The sequence below is a fragment of the Eubalaena glacialis genome, chromosome X (genome assembly GCF_028564815.1).
Source record: "Eubalaena glacialis isolate mEubGla1 chromosome X, mEubGla1.1.hap2.+ XY, whole genome shotgun sequence".
Taxonomy (NCBI): domain Eukaryota; kingdom Metazoa; phylum Chordata; class Mammalia; order Artiodactyla; family Balaenidae; genus Eubalaena; species Eubalaena glacialis.
The window spans coordinates 100,379,266-100,407,141 of NC_083736.1; the positions used below are offsets into that span (position 1 = coordinate 100,379,266).

At 36.0% G+C, this 27,876-nt stretch overlaps 1 protein-coding gene across 1 annotated transcript in view; it reads left to right on the top strand.

The window, feature by feature from the left end:
- The window catches only part of COL4A5 (collagen type IV alpha 5 chain), a 258,495-nt gene that overhangs the window by 164,720 nt on the left and 65,899 nt on the right, over positions 1 to 27,876 (top strand). The window contains exons 16-28 of the mRNA XM_061179490.1: positions 275 to 319; positions 1,882 to 1,935; positions 3,457 to 3,498; positions 5,522 to 5,654; positions 12,271 to 12,444; positions 12,787 to 12,870; positions 15,870 to 15,962; positions 18,241 to 18,311; positions 18,595 to 18,786; positions 19,601 to 19,769; positions 21,746 to 21,838; positions 21,926 to 22,030; positions 26,742 to 26,839. Coding sequence (XP_061035473.1) covers positions 275 to 319; positions 1,882 to 1,935; positions 3,457 to 3,498; positions 5,522 to 5,654; positions 12,271 to 12,444; positions 12,787 to 12,870; positions 15,870 to 15,962; positions 18,241 to 18,311; positions 18,595 to 18,786; positions 19,601 to 19,769; positions 21,746 to 21,838; positions 21,926 to 22,030; positions 26,742 to 26,839 — 1,353 coding nt within the window. The remainder of the gene's footprint in view (positions 1 to 274; positions 320 to 1,881; positions 1,936 to 3,456; positions 3,499 to 5,521; positions 5,655 to 12,270; positions 12,445 to 12,786; positions 12,871 to 15,869; positions 15,963 to 18,240; positions 18,312 to 18,594; positions 18,787 to 19,600; positions 19,770 to 21,745; positions 21,839 to 21,925; positions 22,031 to 26,741; positions 26,840 to 27,876) is intronic.

Below are 27,876 nucleotides of genomic sequence, written 5' to 3' on the forward strand. Positions count from 1 at the left end.
TACTAATACTCTGCAAAAAATTTTAAATGTGTCTATGTGTGTGTGTGTGCATGCCGGTGCACAGGCACATGTATGTCATTTTCTTCTTTTCCTCTTAAATCCTGCTTTCATTGCCTCAAAATGTCATGACTGACATATTCATTTATTTATTATAACATTGAAGTCCAAAAAGTCTACTTAAGAGAGTCCCAGGCAGGAAAAAGCTTGTTATATTCTTTAACCTTATATTTCCAAATAACAAATATATATTCTTACATTTCCTTGAATCCTATAGGGTAAACCGGGCAAAGATGGAGAGAATGGCCAACCAGGAATTCCAGTGAGTATTTAAAGTCTATCCCTTCCCTCAAAAAAAAAAATGGCAACATTTGTACATGTTGGTAAAGAAGCAGGATGGCAAAGAAGCTTGGGTCTGGAAGTAGTTTAAATGAATGGAAATTAGCTTTCTTTCTTTTCTGAATGTGAATTTGAAATTTCTCTGTTTTTCAAGACAGATTTTTGTCAGATTTATTGAGATATAATTTGTATACAGTAAAATGAACCATTTTTAGTGTACAGTTCTGTGTGTTTTGCTAAACACATACAGTTGTGTAACGATCTCCATAATACAAAATAGTTCCGTCCCCTCAAAAGTTCCCTCACGATCCTTTGTAGCTATTCCCTACCCTTCCCCAAAACCCCTGGAAACAACTGATCTGTTCTCCATCCCTATAATGCTGCCTATTCCAGAGTGGCATATAAATGGAGTCACATTGTGTATAGCTTTTTGAATCAGAATTCTTTCATATAGCATAACGCACTGTACTGTATATCAGTAGTTCATTAACTTTTAATTGCTGACCAGTATGTGGTTATATGGATGTACCAAGGTTTGTTTATGCATTTACCCATTGAAGGACATTTTGGTTGTTTCTGGTTTTGGCCATCATGAATAAACTGCTAAAAACATTCACATACTATTTTTTGTGTGAATGTAAGTCTTTTCAGTAAAAGTTTTGACATATAATTCTAATTGCTACCAAAAAAAGAGGAAAATAAAATGTGCAAGTCCAGGAACATTATTTCAGGCAGCCTCAGTTTCAAGAGTATCCACCATAGATGTTAAAAGAGGTTTTCAAGGACAGATAGAAAATTTGATGAAATTTGGAGACTATTCTGAAGGAAAGGGAAGCATTCTTAACAAGACTGGAAGTTATAAAGTCAGATAAATTGATTTCCAGATGATTTTCCTAAACAGGCAGTCCTCAGCTTATAAACTCTAGATTCACCAATGGCTTAAACATATAAAATGGCATAAGGTGGGGTTAAATTCAGGGCCTCAGTTACTGGCTTCCTTTGGAACAGTGATTTAGGCAGCCATGATGTTCAGCAATTGCCTCTGATTGTTTTTGACTGATATGCCCAGGGAAAACGCTTTTCTCTGTTTGCACTGGGAGAACTAAAATTAGGTCAAATAAAGATAGCCATGCAAGTGGGATCTTTCTGGGAACCACCAGACAGGTCAAAAATGACAATTCTCTGGGAATGGGGCTTTGAAGAAGCTTCAACCTGGTTCTTTCCCTTCCAGTTGCTGCTGTGCTGCTGGTTTTTACCTTGATTGTGAGCTGTTGGTTTTCAAGGCTACTGCGGAGCTGAGGAAGTGTGATGGGAATAGAGCCACAAACCTCTGTGTTCTCACCAAGATTCAATCTTTTATTTTTTTTTTTCAAGAAACACTTCCTGGATTGCTGCAAGCCTTTGGTTAATTTCTAGAGTTCTAAAAAGGTTGACTCTGACCATTTTTGCAAGTGTCCTTGTTGCTTTCATGGAGGAGAGGATTTTTGGAGGTCCTTATTACTCCACCATTTTTGCTGATGTCACTCTGTCTTCCATGTTTTAAAGGGTTTGCCTGGTGATCCTGGTTACCCTGGTGAACCAGGAAGGGATGGAGAAAAGGTAAGAATTTTAACACTTTGAAGTGACCGGTTTTATTCCAGTTAGCACAATCCTTTTCTTGCCCAAGTTTGAGTTATAAATGAAAAAATTCTAAATAACCATCTTTTGGTGTTGCTCCCTTTTCTGTTATACCAGTTCCTCTAAATTTTCATTCACTATCCTAAATCACAGTCCATGTGATAGAAATACATGGAGAAATGTTTAACTTTAGCATTTCCATTGTTAAAAGTTGATGCCTTTGCTTTGAGCATGTATCGGCAAAACTTTTGTTCTCCAGAAAGAGGATTCAGCACTATTTTAGTCAGGTCCTCATACTAAAAAGGCTTATATAGTTGTGAATTTAGAATGTTGCCACGAAACATTTCCATTCTCTACGCAGTTATTGTCTGGAAGTCCGTGGCTAATTCTTTGTTGTTTTTTTCATTTGGCTACGCAGCCTGACTGAAGTCATTTATTTAGCAGCCTATTTTAAAAGTGACTTTGAAAGAATGTATGAAGCACACAGTTCTCCTATTTATAGCAAATCACAAAACATCCAGTTTTCCAGTCTCTCTGATCTTTAATTGCTTTCTATGAAAACCAAAACTGAAAAGCTTTGTTCTGCGGGCAAGGAGGGAAAGGTGTTACAAACTTGAATGTACCCAGAGGGCACACGTTTTAATGGTGGTTTATCTCTAAACTAGATCCAAGTTCTAGCTTGGCTTTAGAGGCACAGCTAGAATAAATACTCAGAGAATAGAATTTTGTTTTTCTAGTGTAAGTAAAGTTATAGGATAGAGTATCTTCTTAAACTAAAAGGAGTTTATAGATAGATGAAAGGTTCCTATGAACAAGTCTAGAATGAGAATAGAGGTGTGAGAGAGAGATCTATTCTTGGGTCTTGGCCAGTAGAGTAACAGTTGAATACTGTGTTCTTCAGCTGTTGTAGCTACTGGTTAAGGGTAAACAGTTTTGTCTGAATATGTCTTTCATTAGATTCTAAGAGCAAAGTCACAAAAGTAATTATGATTTATTAACTGTTCCTGATGATAGTTAAGTCCATCAGCTCTAAAATATCTGTCACTGATGGAAATGACACCAAATTTATGCCATTGACAAGTTTTTTGAAAAGGAACATGGCTAAATGTAAAAAACAAAAATGTAATGATTATAGCTGATTCTAGTGCTACCAGTTTGTAAATCAGCATCTTCTTTATAGAGTATTTATAGTTTTCTGGAAACTAGGAATCTTAAAATCAAAGGATGTTACAGCTAGACATACCTTAGAAGTCTGGTCTATAGATAAGGCAGAGAAGTTAATTGATTTAGTCAGCATCATAGAGCTTGTAAATCTGAGACAACATCACAGGTCTTCCTAGGCTTAGCTAAGTACTGTTTCATTACCTCATTTTGTATTTCTCTTTGAGATATTTTATTATGGATTTCTGGGTCTTTATGAAACATAGTTATCTGTTATATCTTTGAGGAAATTGATGTTTTCATGTGATTTTTACTAACCTGTTTTACAATTGTATTGAACAGGGCCAAAAGGGTGACATTGGCCCAACTGGGCCTCCTGGACTTGTAAGTTTTTTGTTTCAGTTTTTATTTATTAAATTTATTAGTGTATTTTAATTTTCATGTTTTAATTATATACTCCGTACCTTTTCCTCATAGAACACAAAATTCCAAGATCAACTTTTCCTGGCTTAAAAGTCTTTACATCCAAAACTTCAGTGATGTTGACCTCAAAGTCTTTGTATTGTTCTGCCTGTGTATTACTTCTCCATAATAAAGGTCCAAAATTACGGCATTAGGTTGTTTTGCATCATGATTGCCAAATCATTTCTCAAGTAACCAGCAGGTGGTGCAAGTGTTGCTTACAAAGTTTCAAAAAAAGAAAGTGTTGGGGAACTAGGGGATTGGTCCTTTCCCCTGCAGAGCTCAGGGGAAAGATGGATTTGGTCTTAATAGGTTTTCTCAATTTGTAATTGTCTGATTCACACCTCTTTCTTCCCTGAGTGTGTGCTTTCTAGGGGCTCTTAATCAGAAATGTAGGAAACTGCTCTGTAAAAGAATACTTGAGGGGTTTACAAATCTTCTGTCATGTTTGCATTCACCATGAAATTCTAGTCAAATATATTTTCATTCTTATTAAGAATAAAATGTCACTGTTGCAGTTGACATATTGGTTTTCCTATCATTGAAATTTGCTAAGACTCTTGACTTTAGGCTGCACTGAAGCTGCAAAGGGTCAAGTGCCATAAAACCTATATGTTCAGACATTTGAATAACATTAATTATTTTTGTCCATAAGTGAGTCTCAGATATTGATACTTGGTACTTTAGCAAATCTAATGAGGAGGTACTTAAAGAAGATCTTAGACAATTTTTATTCACTTTCATTTTAAAATCAGAGTTTTACTTCTCTAAGAAGCAATTTCTCTAAAAAATGAAATAAAATTTTGATGAACATCAGAAGAAATGGAAATTTTGAGAGTGCAATCCAATCCAACAGCTCACTTCCCCTTTTGAACTACTATCCCAATTCTAGGTCCCACAGATTTCAGTGTCCATTTGTCTGAATATTTCTTATATCCAAAAGAGCCAGGATAATTATCTCACTTTGCCAGTAGGTGATGATTTCTGTCTCAAACTGATAGTTTCTTAAATGTAAAGCTTACTTTACCTTTATAGCTCTGTGAAGTTAATTTCTTTATATTTAGATTATTTAATGTAAAATTATTTAGGCATAAGGTTCTAAGAAGATAGAAAGGGAATGATCAGCTAGTTGATTTTGATTAGTAAAGCCTTCCTGGTAGAGATGTGTTTTCTTTTTTTTCTTTTTTTTTTTTAAGAAGAAGAAAGAAATGTGGGTTGACAAAGAGAAAGATTGGGGGAAGGCATTATAGATGTTTAGAATGGCATATTCAAAGGCAAAAGCAGGAATGTGCAAGATACATGAAGTGGTTATAATCAGACCTCACTCTCCTAAAAGATCATTCAGGACATGAAACAGGTGAGAGAGGTATTGGGAGTGAGAAGTAACTTGACAGAGTCCAGGGTTAAAAGTGACATCAGATATAGTAAGAAGTAGTGAACAATTTTGAATCCTTTAACAGGATAAGTAACACAGAAAAATTGGTTTTTGAGGAAGTGTGTCCAAGTAGTAGATTTGGATTAAATGGGACAAGCTCAGAGTTACTTCTGTTAGTACAAATGTAAGGTAAGGATAGAAGCTGTTGCAACAAGAAAGAAGGGGACACATTGGAGAGACATTTTTAGTAAAGAATTATCAGGCTTAGGTGATTGGAATGAATCGAATGTGAATTATAAGATAAGAGACATCAAACATAATTCTAGCTCTGTAAGTCTGGGGCTCAGGAGGGTGGTAATATTAGTACTGGCATTGAACATTTTCTAATCTGTTGAAGCATAGAAGTAACATAGAATATGACTCACAATCTACGTAAGTAGTCTTGATGATTTTGCATCTGAACATTTTGTGACAGTGATACACTGTAATCATATGTAGCTGCTAGGTTATTTTCAGAAGAACAAGTCTCTGCCTCTTTGAATTCCTTTATTTTTTTCTTTCATAATAAAGGTAATTCCTAGGCCTGGAACTGGTGTAACTGTAGGAGAAAAAGGAAACATTGGGTTACCTGGCTTGCCTGGAGAAAAAGGAGAGCGAGGATTTCCTGGAATACAGGGTCCACCTGGCCTTCCTGGACCTCCAGGTAAAAGAGACTGTACTGTACTTAATAGCCTTGAATTTATAGTATCTTTACTAATCCAAGTATACAGTATTATCATACTAGTTCCAGGGTGAGCATGGCAGTAGAAGGCAGAGGTATTTTTTAATTGACAGAAACTTCTCAACTCTTACTATAGCTTTTCTCACCAAGTTTCTTACCTGTACTTTAAAAAAAAAAAAAAAAGCAAAGTTACTTGAATAGTGTCCTTTTACCCTAAAAAAATACCATTTCTACCTTTTGTTATTAATAAATTACACCAAACAGTACTATGATCCAAAAATTAATCATTATACCTGTCATGCTGTTATGAAAGGGAACATTGTGCTAATAATGCCTAGTTATGTAAGATTTACTGTATTTTTATATAGTAAATAGCACTATCCACTTAGAATTCCAGAAACATCTACCTAGAAATCCCCATGGTGATTTTGCTGTGCAGTAAAATCTTGGAGCTCAATACTGAGTTTTATATCATTCCTTTGTTGAAGATACACAGTATAGTAGAGCATTTCTAATTTGGCCACAAACTGAGCAGTACCCTTGTTTAGCATGTTTATTTGGATGTTCTGTGAAATGAGGTGATAGTAAGGATTTCTGTAAAATTTGAAAAAACATCTACAGTATCTGTCACACATACATGTATAATAAATTATGGTTACTTTTCCTTCAAAAATATTTGGCTAATGAAATATTAACATGATGAGATGAGTGACACTCAGTGTTCCTCCCAAGGAGAAAGAGAATAAATTGTGGGTCCCATTTTGCTCTAAGTATGCACTTTGGATTTTGAACTTCAAGGTAGTGGACTAAACACATACTGTGTCTGGAAAATTGAGATAAAGAATTCTCCAAGGATGTAGCAAAAAAGTTAAAGTGTTAGATAGTATGAAATAAAATTTAAGACGCACGAAGGATAAACCTAGAAGTCCCAAAATCCAGCATGAATGAGTTCAAGGAGAGAATAGGACAAGAAGCAATATTTGAAAAATTAATGGCTGAGAACGTCTATCTATTAAAAAATGATTCCCTGTGAAAAGGCTTATGAATTACGAAGCAAAAGTAAAATAATAATACAAAAATACGTAACTAGACACATTTTAGGGACATTTTAGAATTTAAGGGTAAAAAGAAATTCTTAAAAACCGTCTGAGAGCAAAGGCAGATCACCTACAAAACAGTGAGAATAAGAGGAAGATAATGGAGCACATTTTCAAAGTAATAAGGAAAAATAACTATGAATTTGAGATTCTATATTACATCAAACGATCATCCTAGCGTGCAGATGGGATGCTTAGAAAGTTTACTACCTCCAGATCTTCTCTGAAATAGTTACTTGAGGTATTACTCCAAGAAGAAGACAATGAATTCAGGATGAAGTTGGCGGTGGGGGTGGGTAAGATACAAGAATCAGTGGTTAGGAAAGATATTGATAAAGTATTTTAAGTCTAAGTAAGTATGGATCATAAAAAATAACAGAAGTATTTTAAGTAACAATATGGAAGTATAATTGTACACATGACTAAAACAGGATATGGACGTACAGAGAGAATGGGGAAGTGAATGATAAGGTTTTTTGTTTTGTTAGAGGGAGAGAATATAAATATTATTAACTCTCTAAGTTTTTCGAAAAATATAAGTTTTAGTACATAGGTTAAACATTTTAATAGTAACCACTAGAAAAGAATAGAAATAATATACATTACTTACTTGTTGAGGAAAGAAGGTGACCAAAAAGCTGGATCTATGTCACACAAATTAGGATTGGGATGAAACAGACACAGATAAACCTGAATAAATAGAAAAAAATAAATAAAATGACAAGAAGAAGTTAAAAATAAATCAGCAACTCCAATAAATGTGAAAGGACTAAACACTGATTAGTAGACAAAAACTAAAATAAAATTGGAATAAAAATATCTGTATGCTGTGCACAGTAGACATATCTAAAGTAAAACAACATAGAAAATTTGAAAATAAAGCAATGGGAAGATATTAAGCAAATGCTCCCAAAAGGAAAGCTGGTTTAGCAATTCTAATACAGTATGAAATAGAATTCAATGAAAAAATGCATTAAAAAACAGGTATTTCACATGGATAGACAACTTATACCACAGTGATATAAAGGTCACTAAACTTATGCATCTAAAAATATAGCTTTGAATATGTAAAATGAAAACTGATAAACTACAAGGGATAATTTGGCAACTCCCCAATATATCAAGTAAGTGAAAAATAAATAAGGATATAAATGATTTGAGCAACACAATTAAGCTGTATTTATGGGGGAGAGAGAAAAACTGTGTGTGCAGCAGAGAATGTACATTCTTTTCAAACACACATGAAGCATTTATAGAAATTGACTCTATTAGACCAGAAAAAATCTTTTAAAATTATATGCGGGCCATGCTCTGTGACCACAGTGAAATGAAGTCAGGAATTAACAACAAAAAGCACCAAATATTTGTATATTAAAGTGCATATTTCTAAATAACTCTAGAGGTAAAGAGAATACAGAAATGGAGATGATGAACTACTAAATGCTAAATAAACAACCTCGTATCAAAACTCATTGTACCCTTAATTTATCACAAAATTAGAGATACTGAAAATAAATGAGCTAAGTTGGAAAAATAATAAGAAATAAAACAAGCACATGCCATTTGCAGCAACATGCGTGGACCTAGAGATTGTCATACTGAGTGAAATAAGTCAGACAGAGGAAGACAAATATCATATGATAGCGCTTATATGTGGAATCTAAAAAAAGGCTACCAATGAACTTATCTACAAAACAGAAATAGAGTTACAGATGTAGAAAACAAACTTATGGTTATCAGGGGGCAAAGGGCGGGGAGGGATAAATTGGGAGATTGGGATTGACATATACACACTACTATATACAAAATAGATGACTAACAAGTACCTACAGTATAGCACAGGTAACACTACTCAGTACTCTGTAATGGACTATATGGGAAAAGTATCTAAAAAAGAGTGGATATATGTATATGTATAACTGATTCACTTTGCTGTACCTCTGAAACTAACACAACATTGTAAATCAACTATACTCCAATACAAATTAAAAAAAAAAAAACAAGCACAAACAAAATAGACGGAAAAAATTGAGAAAGGTAAAAATAAAATATGATCAAGATAAAGGGAAGAGAAGGCACAAATAAAATCAGTAAAGAAAAAAGATTATTACCATAAATACAATTAAAATTTTTAGATTACAAGAAAACTATAAAACTATGTCAATATGTTTTAAATTCTAGGTGAAATATACATTCCTCATGAAACAGAAAATATAAAGTAATAAAATTTTCCCGAGAAAGTAGGACACCTGAGTAGATCAATTACCATAGAAGTTTTTGAAACGTTAATGGTCTCCATGAAAAAGCATTGGTTTTGTGGGTGGTTTTATAGAGTTTTATGGATGAAATCTACCAAGTTCTTGAGCAGGTGTTTCTCATAGTTTATAAACTGTTTCAGAACATTTTTTTAAAAAGGAAATTCAGTTTAGCAGTATCAATACCAAACCACCAAGGAGATACACTGGAAATAACTATAGTTCAATATCATTTATGAATGTGGAAGTAACAGTCTTAAATAAAATTTTATCAAATCAATCCAGAAGTATATTAAACAATATGATATTATGACCAAATAGATTTTACCCTAAGATTGCAAGGATGGTTCAACATCACTGTAATTGACCACATTGACATATTAAAAGAGAATAGGCCAATAGATGCAAGGAAAACAGTAAAATTCAATACTTATTCATTTTTAAAAGGAAAAAAAAATATTAAACTAAGATTAGGGACTTCCCTGGTGGCGCAGTGGTTAAGAATCCCCCTGCCAATGCAGGGGACATGGGTTCGAGCCCTGGTCCAGGAAGATCCCACATGCCATGGAGCAGCTAAGCCCATGTGCCACAAGTCCTGAGCCCACGCACCTAGAGCCTGTGCTGTGCAACAAGAGAAGCCACTACAATGAGAAGCCCACACACCACAACGAAGAGCAGCCCCTGCTCACCACAACTAGAGAAAGCCCACACTCAGCAACGAAGACCCAACATAGCCATATGTAAACAAATAAATAAATAAATAAATTTATTTTTAAAAAAAAACTAAGATTAAAAGGGAACTGTCTTGAAGACCTAAATAGACATTTCTCCAAAGAAGATGTACAGATGGCCAAGAGGCGCATGAAAAGCTGCTCACCATCACTAATTATTAGAGAAATGCAAATCAAAAGTACAGTGAGGTATCACCTCACACCGGTTAGAATGGGCATCATCAGAAAATCTACAAACAACGAATGCTGCAGAGGGTGTGGAGAAAAGGGAACCCTCTTGCACTGTTGGTGGGAATGTAAATTGATACAGCCACTATGGAGAACAGTATGGAGGTTCCTTAAAAAACTAAAAATAGAATGACCATATGACCCAGCAATCCCACTACTGGGCATATACCCAGAGAAAACCATAATTCAAAAAGACACATGCACCCCAATGTTCATTGCAGCACTATTTGCAATAGCCAGGTCATGGAAGCAACCTAAATGCCCATCGACAGATGAATGGATAAAGAAGATGTGGTACATATATACAATGGAATATTACTCAGCCATAAAAAGGAACGAAATTGGGTCATTTGTGGAGACGTGGATGGATCTAGAGACTGTCATACAGAGTGAAGTAAGTCAGAAAGAGAAAAACAGATATCATATATTAACACATATATGTGGAATCTAGAACAATGATACAGATGAACCGGTTTGCAAGGCAGAGATAGAGACACAGATGTAGAGAACAAATGTATGGACACAAAGGGGGGAAGTGGCGGGGTGGGTGGGGTGTTGTGATGAATTGGGAGATTGGGATTGACATATATACACTAATATGTATAAAATGGATAACTAATAAGAACCTGCTGTATAAAAAAATAAATTCAGAAAAATAAGAAAGGAACTGTCTTGGGCTTCCCTGGTGGCGCAGTGGTTAAGAATCCCCCTGCCAATGCAGGGGACACGGGTTCAAGCCCTGGTCTGGGAAGATCCCACATGCTGCGGAGCAACTAAGCCCGTGCGCCACAACTACTGAGCCTGGGCTCTAGAGCCCGTGAGCCACAACTACTGAGCCCATGTGCCACAACTACTGAAGCCCGTGCGCCTAGAGCCCGTGCTCCACAACAAGAGAAGCCACCGCAGTGAGAAGCCCACGCACCTCAATGAAGAGTAGCCCCCGCTCGCCACAACTAGAGAAAGCCACGCACAGCAACAAAGAACCAAAGCAGCCAAAAGTAAATAAATAAAATAAATAAATTTATATAAAAAAAGGGAACTGTCTTAACTTGATGACAGAATATAAGGCTTGATGTCTTATATTCTCTTGAAGCTATCTACTTCATACAGGAAGTACAGGACTGTGCAGGAAATGTCATACTTTTTGGTGAAACATCAGGAGCATTCTCATTCAAGTCAAAAATAAGGTAAAGATATGGTCACCAATACCGTTTGTTCTTATACTGAAGATCCCAGCCAGCATACTAAGTCTGGAAAAAAAAGAGGTGTATGGATAAAAGACAAAAAGCAAACCAAATTTTGGTTATTCACAGGCCATGTGGTAATCTACCCATAGAGCCTAAAAGAATCAAATGACAAATTACCAGAACTTAGAATGTTTGTAAGGTAGCCAAATATGAGTTGCAAACTTAAATAACTTACCTTCCTCTAAACCAGCAATAAAATAATTAAACATATAAGAGGACAAAATCCAGTTAACAAAAGTAACAGTCATAAAACTGACATTAGCAATCAAATTTACCCATGAATAAACCAAACAAAAGATGTGTAAGATCTCTTTCATAACTTTGTAAAATACTATTAAGTAATATAAAATTAATAAATGGAAAGATATAATACTTAATTATTACTTGATGCGAGAACTCAATATTATATACAGGCGAGTCTACCAAAATTTAATCTTTAAATTCAAATTAATCTCATTCAAAATTACAATGTTTTTTTAAAATGAAACTGACAAGCTGACTCTGAAATTCACTTAGAAGAGTAAATTTGTAAGTGTAGTGAAGATGATTTTAAAAAGAACAAAGATGGGTATATTTTCCTTACCAGTTTTGAAAACATTATAAAGCTGTAGTAATGAAAAAGTGTGTTAATGGTGCAGGAACAGATAGTGGAACAGAAGAATGTCCAGAAACAGAGCCACGTTTACATGAGAACTTTGAGATGCCTCTTTTTTTCCTGTAAATGGCTTCCTGGTATTTCTGAGATTAAAAGATCATAGTGTCAAAGGAGAGTGAGTAGAGAGTTAGTTATTAGTATATTTCCAAAAGTAATAAAGCTACTTTAAATTATTCTTTCTTATACTCAAAGTAGTACTTACATTATTGGAACTTTCCATCTTTTCTCTAGATGTTGATTCTCATAGAAAAAACTAAGAACATAACCGGTATTATACGTTAAAGGAAGATCTTATCATTACTTAATGTCTCATTGAGACCCAAAGTAATATGTCTAAAATAAGATCATTTTGATCACTTTTAATGGGTATTTGCTTTTATCTTAGGACTTGCAGTTACAGGTCCTCCTGGGCCCCCTGGCTTTCCTGGGGAAAGGGGCCAGAAAGGTGATGAAGGTCCACCTGGAATTTCCATTCCTGGATCTCCTGGACTTAATGGACAGCCTGGGGCTCCTGGCCTTCCAGGGCCTCCTGGCCCTCCTGGCCCTCACATCCCTCCTAGTAAGCTATAGTTTTTTCCTGTTAAGTTCTATTGTTGTTTTTGTTTTGTCTTTATTTATAAGTGAATCTAGCTGAAGGTTGGCATCATTCTTTGTATTTCTGATAGCTAAATATTCTTCCACTGCTTCTACTTTTGATTTTTGGTGATTCTTTGATATTTAGATTTGTTCTTCAAATTATCACTAATATTATATCTTCTGTTTGTTTATAGGTAGTTGTATTAATGCAGAGAAATAACTGAAAATAGATCTTTTTTTTTTCTAGCCTATCAGACTTTCTCTTTGTTGTCTTCTGGATATTTTACAACAATTGGCTTGCTGTTCTTGTTTTATCTTATCTCAGGTGATGAGGTATGTGAAGCAGGCCCTCCTGGCCCTCCAGGATCTCCAGGTGATAGAGGACTCCAAGGAGAACAAGGAGTGAAAGGTTTGATTCCCATATTCCTTCATCCTTTGAAATCATCAGCAAAATCCCCTATATCCTCCACCCTACCTCAGCCACTCACTCCCATGGTCATACCCCAAGACCACACGTTACCACTAGTGCACACTTCCATATTTTGATTTCCTGAATCTCATTTTGTGACCACTACATCCTATCTTTCTAGCTTACTACCTCTAATAACCTGACTCCAACATTACTTCACACTCACTGAAACCTACCAACTTTGACTGTCCCTCAACCTTTTGATGTCCTTTCTTCTCTCTTAACCCAGCTTAAATTCCATAATCAATCTCATGCATAAACTCTTGACACCTTTGCCCTCCTCTCCTGCCATTGTACTCACTTCAAACAAAAGCACAGCCCTGGTAATTCCAAATTATCACCTCTTCTGAACCTGTGCCTTCTCTTCTCTCTTCGAACTTCTAACACCTCCTCTTCCATTCTCATTTTAGGATTCTGACTTAGCTTCCTCCTCCACTGACCAGTTGAAGCAATAACAAGAGAACTTTCACAGATTGCCGCCACCACCATATTTACCCACCTATTTGCACCTTTGCCCCTATGTTCTGCCTTCCTGCCTATTATTGTTACTGCTCCTATCTAAAGCAATTCTTCTGTTTGTACAATAGATTCAGTTTCCTCTTGTTCCCCCCCCCCAAAATTCATTCCAGAAATTCTTGTCTCTCCCATATCATCAATTTTCCCCTTTACTGGATCATCCGCAGCAGTATACAAATATGCTTTTTTCACCCATCTAAAAATATTTTATTATAATCCCACTTCCCCTGCCAGATACTACGCCATTCCTCTGCTTCCATTTGCAGCAAAACTCTTCAAGAATTTTCTACTCACTGTCTCTAGATAACTCTACTCTCATTTTCTCTTAAACATACTCCTTAGGACTTCACTCCCCTCCCCGCACCACTCCACAGGTGCTGCTTTTGTCAAAGTCATCAGCAGCCTGTTCACTGCCAATTCAAATATCAAGTCTCAGTCCATTATTTCCTTGATTTTTCCATTCTTTAAACACTTTCTTCACTTGGTTTTCAGTATATTACATGCTCTGTTTTTCTTCCTACCTTCCTGGCATATCGTATATATCAGATATAGATATAGGTATAGATATGTCTCTCTATATATAGATATGTCTCCTCCTATATATACTCTGTCTCTATATGTATATCTCTCTGTATGTATGTCTATCTATTACCTCCCATGTAACTACTGTCTAAATCAAAATATAGAACTTTTCCAAGACTCTAGAAGACTCTCTTGTGCGTCCTAGTCAGCACTCCCAAAGGTAACCACTGTTGTATCCTCAGTCAAACAGTTTGCCTAACTTTGAACTTTGTATAAATGGAATCATACAGTATGGGCTCTTTTATGTCTTAATATTTTATCTGGTTTCTTTTGCTTAATATTATATCTGTGAGGTATATCCATGTTTTTGTTTGTAGCAGTATTTTTTCACTGCTCTTTGGTATTTCATTGAATGAATATTCCTATTCATATTCATCCATTCTAATGTTAATGGGCATTTGGTCTGGGGCTATTATGAATAAAGCTGCTATGAACATTCATATATATATATATATATATATATATATATATATATATATATATATATATTTTGTAGGACATAAGCATTCATTTCTGTTGTGTAAACCTGGTAATGGAATTGCTGGGTCATAAGGTAGATGTATCTTTGATTCCATAGATATCACCAAACCATTTTACAAAGAGGATTTAGTTTCCATTTCCCTCACAACTTATTGATGCTGAGCCTCTTTTCTTATAGTCTGTACATTCTTTTTGTAAAGTACCTATCTTTTTCTATTTTAATTGGATTGTTGGATATATGTATCACAAATATATTTTCCCATTCTGTGACTTGCTTTTTTACTCGCGTCTTTTCTTGAACAGAAGTTGTTAATTAAAAGAAGTCAAATTATTAATGTCCTCTTTTATGGTTAGTGCTGTTTATGTTCTGTTTTAGAAATCTTTGCTTATCCCAAGGACCTGATGATATTCCTCTATGTTTTCTTCTAAAAGCTTTATCGTTTTTGCCTTTTACATTTCGACCTTTGATCTGTCATGGAGTCATCCTTGATTCCCTTCTTCTTTAGCATTCTATATATGATCCATGAGAAAACCCTATTGGCTCTACTTTCAAATATGTCCAGAATCTAACCAATTCTCACCATGTTCATTGCTGTCACTCTGGAATGAGCTACTATCTCTCCTAGATCACTTCAGCAGTAGCCACTTATGTGGTTACCCTGTTTCCATCCTTGTACTTAGATTATACTATTAACATAGCAACCAGAGTCATCCTTTTAAAACTTAAGTCATATCATGTTGCTTTTCTGTTTAATTTCTTCTCCTAGATTCTCATTTCACTCACAGTAAAAGCCACAGTCTTTGTGGTGGCCTATGTGATATTTTATGATACGCCACTTGTTATAACCTGTTAACTGTCTGACCTGGTTCCCCTTCCTCACTGTACTCCCGCAATCTGTTCTCCTTGATGTTCCTTCTATATGCCAAACATGGCTACTCTTTCTACCTGGACTGCTCTACAGTCATTATGCACGTGCCATGTCCTTTAAGTTTTTTTAATCACGTGTCATCTTCTCAATGAGGTCTTATCCTGACCACCCTATTTAAAATTGCAACCTGCCACCCACCCCTAAGCATATCCAATTTCACTTACCCAGCCACTGGTAGAATGTAAACACTGTGAATGTATGGATTTTGTCTGTTTTGTTTATCAGTGTATTACAAACTCCTCGAACAGTGCTTGGCACATAGTAGGTGCTCAGTAAATATTTATCAAGTAAATTGATTCTAGATATAGGCTTCTCTAACTACACTGTTAGGTAGGAATATTGTCCCTTAGTGCTAAATTCTTTAGAACCTATCTAAAGAAGGTATATGTACCCCTTCAAGTAAAATTTGTTTTTTATTATGGTTTTCTCTAGGTGACAAAGGTGACACCTGCTTCAACTGTATTGGAACTGGTGTTTCAGGGCCTCCAGGTGAACCTGGTTTGCCAGGTCTTCCAGGTCCCCCAGGTAAAACATTCTTCCTCAGGGCAACCTTAAAAATATTTCTTGGCTAGATATTAGTGAGCTTATAGTTTTAAATGATGCCAGTTTCTCATTTTATGGCTAGTCACTCATATCCATAAATAATTAAATATGAAATGTCACTATCTGCTATGAAATAAATTATGCTCTTGTTTCCAGTAGCTAAAGCTACCAACATTTTCTATTAAAGAATTTCGACAGTATTACTCCAGGAAAAATATATTCCTTATTTTCCATATGGTGAGGAAAATAACTTATACAGAGTCAGACTTCTTTATTCCAGAAAACTGGGGAAAATGTTCATAATACCTGGCCCCTGAATATGGTTTTCAGTGGCCAAGATTCTAGTCATTGGGATGTATCACATGTTGTCATTAAGAAACGGTCTTCTACCAGAGTTTGGCAATCAACTGCCAATATTCCTCTTTATTTTTTTTTAATTTTTAGAAATTAAAAAAAAATTTAAATGTTCTTCTTTCTTTTTTTAAAAAATTTTTTTATTGGAATATAGTTGATTTAAATGTTGTGTTAGTTTCATGTGTACAGCAAAGTGAATCAGTTATACATATACATATATCCAGTCTTTTTTAGATTCTTTTCCCATTATAGGCCATTACAGAGTATTGAGTAGAGTTCTCTGTGCTATATAGTAGGTCCTTATTAGTTATCTATTTTATGTATAGTAGTGTGTATATGTCAATTCCAGTCTCCCAATTTATCCCCCTCCTCCCTTACCCCCCTTGTAGCCATAAGTTTGTTTTCTACATCTGTAACTCTATTTCTGTTTTGTCGATAAGTTCATTTGTACCCTGTTTGTAAATTCCACATATAAGTGATATCATATGATATTTGTCTTCCTCTTTCTATATGTAACTCCCCCTTCCCCATTTCCAATCAGAAACATATTTGATATACATCAGACCCACAACTCTTTTACTCAACTGCCTCTTGGGGTTTCCCAGTATTATATTCTCTTGAAATCACACTTCATGTCTGAGTCAGTCAGGGCTGAGAATAGATACCAGATCTCTTAACTTTCTGTCTAGTGTGTCTGCCAAACACACACTTGGTGCTTGGAAATAGATTTTCAGCAAGTCTTATAGCTGCCCCTGGAAGTTAATCATCTAGCCTTGTACTTCCAGTCTAGTGGTTTTCAAACTTGGGAGTGCATCAGAATTACTTGGAGGGCTTGTTAAAACCCAGATTCCTGGGTCCCACCCCCAAAATTTCTGATTCAGTAGACCTGGGGTGGAGGGCCCAAGAATTAGCATTTCTAACCAGTGCCCAGGTGATGCTGATGCAGCTGGTCCAGGGACCCATTTTGAGAGCACTGCTTTAGTAATATTTCCTCTAGCCTTTGAGCACCAATCCTTTCTCATAAACCAAATTTTAGGGAGTGACAAACCAAAGAAAGAACTGGTAGGAATCTAGGAAAATTGTTTAAGTAAGAACAAAGAAAGATACACAGACTTTGTCCTTATCTCCTTCTCACCTTGGCAATGGGGTGGTTATAAGAGCCAAGCATTTCTGTGCATAGTACTTGGTAGCTGCGAGCTCTGAGAGGCTTTGGAATTGGAAATACCTAAGGATACAATGCCGTATGTACCAGGAAATGTTAGATTTACCTAAAAGAAAGGATGATCTCCTCACCTTCAGAGCATAGAATAGAAAAATCAAAATGTGACTTGTTAAATGGGATTGAATGGCATTCTTTCTTTCTTTCTTTCTTTAATTTATTTAATTAATTAATTAATTTATTTATGGCTGCGTTGGGTCTTCATTGCTGCGCACGGGCTTCCTCTAGTTGTGGCGAGTGGGGGCTACTCTTCGTCATGGTGCCCGGGCTTCTCATTGCGGTGGCTTCTCTTGTTGCGGAGTCCGGGCTCTAGGCGTGTGGGCATCAGTAGTTGTGGCACGTGGGCTCATTAGTTGTGGCTCGCGGGCTCAGTAGTTGTGGTTCTCAGGCTCTAGAGCGCAGGCTCAGCAGTTGTGGCGCACGGGCTTAGTTGCTCCACGGCATGTGGGATCTTCCTGGACCAGGGATCGAACCTGTGTCCCCTGCATTGGTGCATTGGCAGGTAGATTCTTAACCACTGTGCCACTGGGGAAGTCTGGCATTCTTATTTTAAAACTTGACTTCCTGACTTGCTGATTTTTATATGAGCTTTGTCAGGATTTCAAGCTCAAAGCTCACATTACCCTGTGTGTGTGTGTGTGTGTGTGTGTGTGTGTGTGTGTGTGTGTGTGTGTGTGTGTGTATTAGGATCTCTTGGTTTCCCTGGACAGAAGGGTGAAAAAGGACACGCTGGTGCAACCGGTCCCAAAGGATTAACAGTAAGTTTTGAGTATATTATATAACAAAAGAAGTAGAAGAAACCCATTTATACTTTGATTTTCACTTGTGGATATATATAAAAGAAATTTAGTTTTCTTATTATGATATATTTGATTCTTTCACTCTCGCTGACTCATGTCTCACTTGACTCATAGCTTGGTACACTAAATGTTATTGGGCAGGTTGATGGGATAAACTGGAGAAAGTATTAGAAAAAAAGAAACTGATTTCCTTTTTCTCTCTCTTCTTTTTGCCCTCTTTATTGCCCCCCCCCCTCCTCAGGGCATACCAGGAGCTCCAGGCGCTCCAGGCTTTCCTGGACCTAAAGGTGAACCTGGTGACATCCTCACTTTTCCAGGAATGAAGGGTGACAAAGGAGATTTGGGTTCTCCTGGAGCTCCAGGGCTTCCTGGTTTACCTGGCACCCCTGGACAGGATGGATTGCCAGGGCTTCCTGGCCCCAAAGGAGAACCTGTGAGTTGGTTTGATATTCTTGGTTTTGTCATGTCAAATTGTTAGTGTTGTTTCCTAGGATAGGCCTGGTGCTGAGGTGAACATGTAATCAATGCTTAAAAGAATGTGATTATATATACTAATGGTACATTGTTATTGACTACGTAGGGTTTCTTCACAGTTCTTTTCTCAGTGGTTTTATTAATTCTTTCTGCTTAACCCACTGCTATATTGAGTAATATTTGCTATGACTAGGTAGGCAGGAGGTTAAGATGCTTATGGGTCACTGTGAGGTTCCCCTTTTCTTATCCCACATAGCCTTGTCTGGTTTTTTTTTTAGACCAGACAACAAAAGACTAATTTGGTTTTTATATAAAGTAAGCTTAGAGATTAGTGTGAGTAGATGGCCGTATTAAATGTGCCATGGAGCCTAAAGATTGAAGATAAATGAATAGATTCTTATTTTGTGCGCAACACACAGCCCGGGATATTTAGGTAGAAAGTGCTATTTTATTAAATGTTAGCTAGGCTGTAAACTTCTTGACTTCATGAACGCAGAGATTTTTGAATGTAAGCTTCATGAATGCAGAGATTTTTGCCTATTTTTATTCTTTGCTTTATCACCAGCACCTGGCACATAGTAGGAACTCAAAAATATTTGTTAAAAGAATGAATAAGTAGAGTGATCACACATACCACCCCATAATAACACACACTTATGCAGTTTTTACGAACTATTTATGGCTGTATCATTTCTCTAGTTGTACTTAATAATACCAACCTACAGATAGCTGTTATATCTATATGTTTCTGTATTAAATTTTTCCCTTTTCAGGGTGGAATTGCTTTTAAGGGTGAAAGAGGTCCCCCTGGGAACCCAGGTTTGCCAGGTCTCCCAGGAAATAGGGGGCCTATGGGCCCTCTTGGTTTTGGCCCTCCAGGCCCACCAGGTGAAAAAGGCGTACAAGGTGTAGCAGGAAATCCAGGCCAGCCAGGAATACCAGGTGAGTTTACTGTGGTTGTTTTGTTTTTAGTTTGGTGCTTAAAAGCAGAAATGTGTTTATTATCTTTTGGCCATTCTTGGCTTCCTTTTATGAGAGTTGTGTTTCCGTCGCCATTTATATTTGGGCTTTTCAGAGCTTCTTAGCAGGGAAACATAAATGTGTGTGTGTGTGTGTGTGTGTGTGTTTTAAGAGGGGCTTCTCTTTAAATATTTTGACTGTATTTATTGTTACTGTTGTTGTTTTTAAGTGCATGATATATATAATGTACATGATATATATAATGCAAAGTTTAACAAATAATTATAATGGAAACACACACATAACTACCACACACGTCAAGAAACACAACATTGCCAGCATCCTCGAAACCCCTATCCTCCTCTCTCTGTCCTTTCCTGATCATAATCCCCTTCCATTTCTCCAAAGGTAAACACTGTCCTGACTTTTGCATAATTTCCTTCCATATATAGTTTTATCACCTAGATATGTATTCCTAAACAAAGTACTTTAATTATGCTTCTTTTTGAGCGTTATATTAATGGAAGCATAGGGTAAGTATTCTTTATGTTAACTTTGTGTATGGATACAGCATATTCATTTTCACTGCTGTACAGTATCCCACTGTGTGTGTGTGTGTATGTGTGTGTATCACCGTTGCTTTATGCATTCTATTGTTAATGGACAGTTGGGTTATTTATAGTTCAGGCCTATTATGAATAATGCTTCTATGTGCATTCTTTTATATATATTTCTGGTGTACATGTGCATACACTGCTCTGTGATAGAGATCAGCAAACTACAACTCTGGCCCTCCACATGTTGTCATAAATGAAAATTTTATTTGAACACATCCACAGCCACTCACTATTGTTTATGCTTGCTTTTGCACTACTACTGCAGAGTTGTTGTTGCTACAGAGACCAGATGGCCCACAAAGCCTAAAGTATATGCTGTCTGGTCCTTTACAGAAAAAAATTTGCCAATCCCTAGGCTAGGGTATATATTTAAGATTAGCATTCTTGAGGCATAGAATAAATACATCTTCAGCTTTACTAGATAATTCCAAACTACGTCCAAAGCAATTGTACCAATTTATACTCCCACCAGCAGTATTAGAGGTTTCTTGTTGCTCTATATCCTCATAAGTATTTTGTATTGTTAGACTTTTTCATTTTTGCCAGTCTGTTGAGTGTGATATATCTCATGGCAGTTTTATTTTATATTTCTCTGATTATATTAATGTTTACCACCTTTTCATATGTTTGTTGACCATTTGAATTTCTGTTTGTGAAATGTCTATTCAAATGTTTTGACCATTTTTTCTTTTGGATTGTTTCTTTTTCTTATTGATTTGGAGGAATATATATGTGTGTGTGTGTGTGTGTATATATATATATATATTATGTGTATTAGTTCTTTATTAGCTATTTATTTTGCAAAAATCTTAATTCACTATGGCTTGCCATTTTCACTCTCTGTATGGTGTCTTTAATGAACAGAAGTCAATTTGAATGTAGTCAAATATATCAACCTTTTCTCTCATGGTTAGTGCTTTTTATGTCATGTTTAAGAAATCCATCTTTGTCCTGAGCCTATTTCAAATTCTTATTTCAATTAATGAGAAGTAGTTGTACTTGGACTTTGCACACATAAAACCTTAAAGTACCACTAGTTAACCAAAAAGAAGTATTTTTCTTTTGGACCTACATTTAGAAAATATTTTTATAGATGCCTAATATTTTTATAGATGCCATCTTCATGGAAACCCTTAAAACCGTCATCTACTTTTCTCTTTGAAATTTCATCCTTCTGTTTAGTATCTTCCTTGAAAATATATATAGGATTGTTTTTCTCGTGGATTTTTGTTTGTTTGAATTTTTAGAAGATTGTAAGTACTTTCGTTTTTGTTTTAATTAGTGGAGATCTTTAGTCAAGTGAACACTTCCCATTCACTATTAATGCCCACTTGTTCTTAGGTCCTAAAGGTGATCCAGGTCAGACCATAACACAGCCAGGGAAGCCTGGCTTGCCTGGTAACCCAGGCAGAGATGGTGAAGTAGGTCTTCCAGGTATGTGAGGAATTTATTTGACCATGTCTTCAACACTTGTTGGTTTCTTTCTTTGGCTACTTCCAAAAAACTGCTGTTTCTCCGTAGGTGAACCTGGACTCCCAGGCCAGCCAGGCTTGCCAGGTATACCTGGTAGCAAAGGAGAACCAGGTATCCCTGGAATCGGGCTTCCTGGACCACCTGGTCCCAAAGGTATGTAGGACTGGGTAGCAGGCAAGGTAGGTTAGCTGGTTAGTATGATATTATTCTTTGATATAGTTCACACAACAGATAAAGTATATTCGTGCAACTTTTTTCTATGTGCAATAAAGAATGTAAGGGAAAAGTCACAGCATGTATGTACTATAGTTTCATTGTCTTTATGTAAAGCATTCCAGACAAGAAAATACCTAAATCCTAGATATGCAAAAATGATATACAAGCTTTAAAAATCACAGTAATTATTGTCTTTTGTGTTCACCACTGTATTTTCAGGGCTCAGAAAAGTCCCTGGCACACATTAAGCACTCAATAGATATTTGTTAAATGAATGGATTGTATTAAACAGAAACAGATTTATTGCACACATATATCCAAGTAATGTTTTATCCTAAATCATATTCTCTTGATTTACTGAAACTTTTAGGGCTGTTGCTTCAGTTATGCTTTATTCTTCACAGAATTTCTTTTCTCGTGAATGGCAAGAGTGTGCATTGGTCTGAGAGCAGTGCTTAAACATGTCCTTACTCATTTATACTAAATGACTTCAAGAGTCAGATTTGATTTTTTGTGTATATATGTGTATAATATCTGCGATTTTTTTTTATATCTTTATTGGAGTATAATTGCTTTACAATGGTGTGTTAGTTTCTGCTTTATAACAAAGTGAATCAGCTATACATATACATATATCCCCATATCTCCTCCCTCTTGCGTCTCCCTCCCACCCTCCCTATCCCACCCCTCTAGGTGGTCACAAAGCACCGAGCTGATCTCCCTGTGCTATGTGGCTGCTTCCCACTAGCTCTCTGTTTTACATTTGGTAGTGTATATATGTCCATGCCACTCTCTCACTTCGTTCCAGCTTACCCTTCCCCCTCCCAGTGTCCTCAAGTCCATTCTCTACGTCTGTGTCTTTATTCCTGTCCTGCCCCTAGGTTCTTCAGAACCATTTTTTTTCTTTAGATTCCATATATATGTGTTAGCATACAGTATTTGTTTTTCTCTTTCTGACTTGCTTCACTCTGTATGACAGACTCTAGGTCCATGCAGCTCACTACAAATAACTCAATTTTGTTTCTTTTTATGGCTGAGTAATATTCCATTGTATATATGTGCCACATCTTTATCCATTCATCTGTCGATGGACATTTAGGTTGCTTCCATGTCCTGGCTATTGTAAATAGTGCTGAAATGAACATTGTGGTACATGACTCTTTTTGAATTATGGTTTTCTCAGGGTATATGCTCAGTAGTGGGATTGCTGGGTCATATGGTAGTTCTATTTTTAGTTTTTTGAGGAACCTCCATACTGTTCTCCATAGTGGCTGTATCAATTTACATTCCCACCAACAGTGCAAGAGTGTTCCCTTTTCTCCACACCCTCTCCAGCATTTATTGTTTGTAGAGTTTTTGATGATGGCCATTCTGACTGATGTGAGGTGATACCTCATTGTCGTTTTGATTTGCATTTCTCTAATGATTAGTGATGTTGAGCATCCTTTCATGTGTTTGTTGGGAATCTGTATATCTTCTTTGGAGAAATGTCTATTTAGGTCTTCTGCCCATTTTTGGATTGGGTTGTTTGTTTTTTTGATATTGAGCTGCATGAGATTCTTATAAATTTTGGAGATTAATCCTTTGTCAGTTGCTTCATTTGCAAATATTTTCTCCCATTCTGAGGGTTGTCTTTTCGTCTTCTTTATGGTTTCCTTTGCTGTGCAAAAGCATTTAAGTTTCATTAGGTCCCATTTGTTTATTTTTGTTTTTATTTCCATTTCTCGAGGACCTGGGTCAAAAAGGATCTTGCTGTGATTTATGTCATAGAGGGTTCTGCCTATGCTTTCCTCTAAGCGTTTTATAGTGTCTGGCCTGACCTTTAGGTCTTTAATCCATTTTGAGTTTATTTTTGTGTATGGTGTTAGGGAGTGTTCTAATTTCATTCTTTTACATGTAGCTGTCCAGTTTTCCCAGCACCACTTATTGAAGAGGCTGTCTTTTCTCCATTGTATATTCTTGCCTCCTTTATCAAAAATAAGGTGACCATATGTGCATGGGTTTATCTCTGGGCTTTCAATCCTGTTCCATTGGTCTATATTTCTGTTTTTGTGCCAGTACCATACTGTATTCATTACTGTAGCTTTGTAGTACAGTCTGAAATCAGGGAGTCTGATTCCTCCAGCTCCATTTTTTCTTTCTCAAGATTGCTTTTGCTATTCGGGGTCTTTTGTGTTTCCATACAAATTGTGAAATTTTTTGTTCTAGTTCTGTGAAAAATGCCATTGGTAGTTTGATAGGGATTGCATTGAATCTGTAGATTGCTTTGGGTAGTATAGTCATTTTCACAGTGTTGATTCTTCCAATCCAAGGGCATGGTATATCTCTCCATCTGTTTGTATCATCTTTAATTTCTTTCATCAGTGTCTTATAGTTTTCTGCATACAGGTCTTTTGTCTCCTTAGGTAGGTTTATTCCTAGGTGTTTTATTCTTTTTGTTGCAATGGTAAATGGGAGTATTTCCTTAATTTCTCTTTCAGATTTTTCATCATTTGTGTATAGGAATGCCATAGATTTCTGTGCATTAATTTTGTATTCTGCTACTTTACCAAATTCATTGATTAGCTCTAGTAGTTTTCTGGTATCATCTTTAGGATTCTCTATGTATAGTATCATGTCATCTGCAAACAGTGACAGCTTTACTTCTTCTTTTCCCATTTGGCTTCCTTTTATTTCTTTTTCTTCTCTGATTGCTGTGACTAAAACTTCCAAAACTATGTGGAATAATAGTGGTGAGAGTGGCCAACCTTGTTACTGATCTTAGAGGAAATGGTTTCAGTTTTTCACCATTGAGAACGATGTTGGCTGTGGGTTTGTCATATATGGGCTTTATTATGTTGAAGTAAGTTCCCTCTATGCCTACTTTCTGGAGGGTTTTTATCATAAATGGGTGTTGAATTTTGTCAAAAGCTTTTTCTGCATCTATTGAGATGATCATATGGTTTTTCTCCTTCAATTTGTTAATATGGTTTATCACATAGATTGATTTGTGTATATTGAAGAATCCTTGCATTCCTGGGATAAACTCCACTTCATCATGTTGCATAATCTTTTTAATGTGCTGTTGGATTCTGTTTGCTAGTATTTTGTTGAGGATTTTTGCATCTATGTTCATCAGTGATATTGGCCTGTAGTTTTCTTTCTTTGTGACGTCTTGGTCTAGTTTTGGTATCAGGGTGATGGTGGCCTCTTAGAATGAGTTTGTGAGGGTTCCTCCCTCTGTTATATTTTGAAAGAGTTTGAGAAGGATAGGTGTTAGCTCTTTTCTAAATGTTTGAAAGAATTCGCCTGTGAAGCCATCTGGTCCTGGGCTTTTTTTTGGGGGGAAGATTTTTAATCACAGTCTCAATTTCAGTGCTTGTGACTGGTCTGTTTATATTTTCTATTTCTTCCTGGTTCAGTCTCGGAAGGTTGTGCCTTTCTGAGAATTTGTCCATTTCTTCCAGGTTGTCCATTTTATTGGCATAGAGTTGCTTGTAGTAATCTCTCATGATCCTTTGTATTTCTGCAGTCAGTTGTTGTTTCTCCTTTTTCATTTCTAATTCTATTGATTTGAGTCGTCTCCCTTTTTTTCTTGATGAGTCTGGCTAATGGTTTGTCAATTTTGTTTATCTTCTGTAAGAACCGGCTTTTAGTTTTATTGATCTTTTCTATTGTGTCCTTCATTTCTTTTTCATTTATTTCTGATCTGATCTTTATGATTTCTTATCTTCTGCTAACTTTGGGTTTTTTGTTCTTCTTTCTCTAATTGCTTTAGATATAATGTTAGGTTGTTTATTTGAGATTTTTCTTGTTTCTTGAGGTAGGATTGTATTGCTATATACTTCCCTCTTATAGGTACTTTTGCTGCATCCCATAGGTTTTGGGTCATCGTGTTTTCATTGTCATTTGTTTCTAGGTATTTTTTAATTTCCTCTTTGATTTCTTTAGTGATCTCTTGGTTATTTAGTAGTGTATTGTTTAGCCTCCATGTGTTTGTTTTTTTTACAGATTTTTTCCTGTAATTGATATCTAGTCTCATAGTGTTGTGGTTGGAAAAGATACTTGGTACGATTTCAATTTTCTTAAATTTACCGAAGCTTGATTTGTGACCCAAGATATGATCTATCCTGGAGAATGTTCCACGAGCACTTGAGAGGAAAGTGTATTCTGTTGTTTTTGGATGGAATGTCCTCTAAATATCAATTAAGTCCATCTTGTTTAATGTGTCATTTAAAGCTTGTGGTTCCTTATTTATTTTCTGCAATTGTTTTTAGCTCACTTCCCGAATTATGTAGTAGGTCTTTTATCATACTGTATCCAGATGTAAGCAGAAGAAAAGTTTCTCTGCATTTTTGTGTTGGATTCATTCCTTAATTTTAGTTCTATCTCATTGGTAATAGCTTTGATTTTCCTTAGAAAAGCATATCTTCCACACACATTAGCCCTATATGACAATAATAGGGGACCATATGGTGATTGAGAGAGAATATCTGGTATCTGTAAGGCTTAGTCTGAAGTAGTCATCTAGAATGTCATTGTGGTTTTACCATCTTACTGTAGTCACTAAGCATGATTGAATAGGGTGAAAATGTGAGTTTGGGAATTTGGGTATCTTTCTTACAGTGTCTTCTCTTTGGAGATTAAAAAATGACTTCTAATTTTACAGGTTTTCCTGGAATTCCAGGACCTCCAGGAGCACCTGGGACACCTGGAAGAATTGGTCTAGAAGGTCCTTCTGGGCCACCAGGCTTTCCAGGACTAAAGGTCTGAGACATTTTAATTTACTTTTTCTTCTTTTTCTATTCCCCCTACCTTCCTTAGCCTTCTCTATTTTGATTTAGACATCATCCCAAGTCTTCACTGTATAAATAAAACTTAACTTATTGTATTTTTATTTAAAAATATTTAATTCCAAACACTTTTTAATAGTCCAAGGGGTCAAATTTGAAGCAAAAAAAAAAGAAGTTTCTGAACCTGTTTAGAGTGACTGGTTATATGATGAGATGAGATGAGAGAATACAATCATCAGCTTCCCCTGTGCTTTTCTGTAGTACCATCATTCCATTTAATCTCTGTCCATGTCTGTGTGATGTTTGGTTGAAATGGTGTTGAATATCATGTCAAGTACTTCTCATACTTTTCCCCTCTGTCCCAATTCCATCCCAGATACATAATGCAAATCATTGCTATCGACTTAGTACTAATAATGGTACTATGTTTGAGTTGGTTTCTATTCCTCTTACTACATTTTAGCTAATCTAAAATTTTCCTTAGTCAGTCTTCAGCAAACTGCCATGGTACGTAATTATCCTAACTGTTCCTGTATTTTCTCTGTGCTTAATTAATTTAAACTTCCTGTGTTTTTATGATTACTATCAATAACTTTTTTCCATGGGAAGAAAAATTGACCATGGCCACAGTTCTCATGAGAAATCATTTCTCTATTGATTGTTTTTATTTTATTATTAACCTTTTCAAATGAACGCAAAAGTAAAAGGAATAATACAGTGAACTTTCATATATCTATCACTCAGATTCCAAATTATCAAGATTTTATCATATTTGCTTCATCTACGCTTTTTTTCTTTGCTGAAGTATTTTAACCCAAATCTCAATATTGTGTCATTTCACCTATAAATATCTATACTTCAGTATTCATCTCTAAGTAAACACATTATATAGAAAACCCACAATTCTATTATCATACTTGGTCAAATTTAAAATAATCATCTAATACAGTACCCAGTCTGTAATCACATTTCATCACTTCGGTTCTTTAATCTCATGCTGTCTCAGTTATT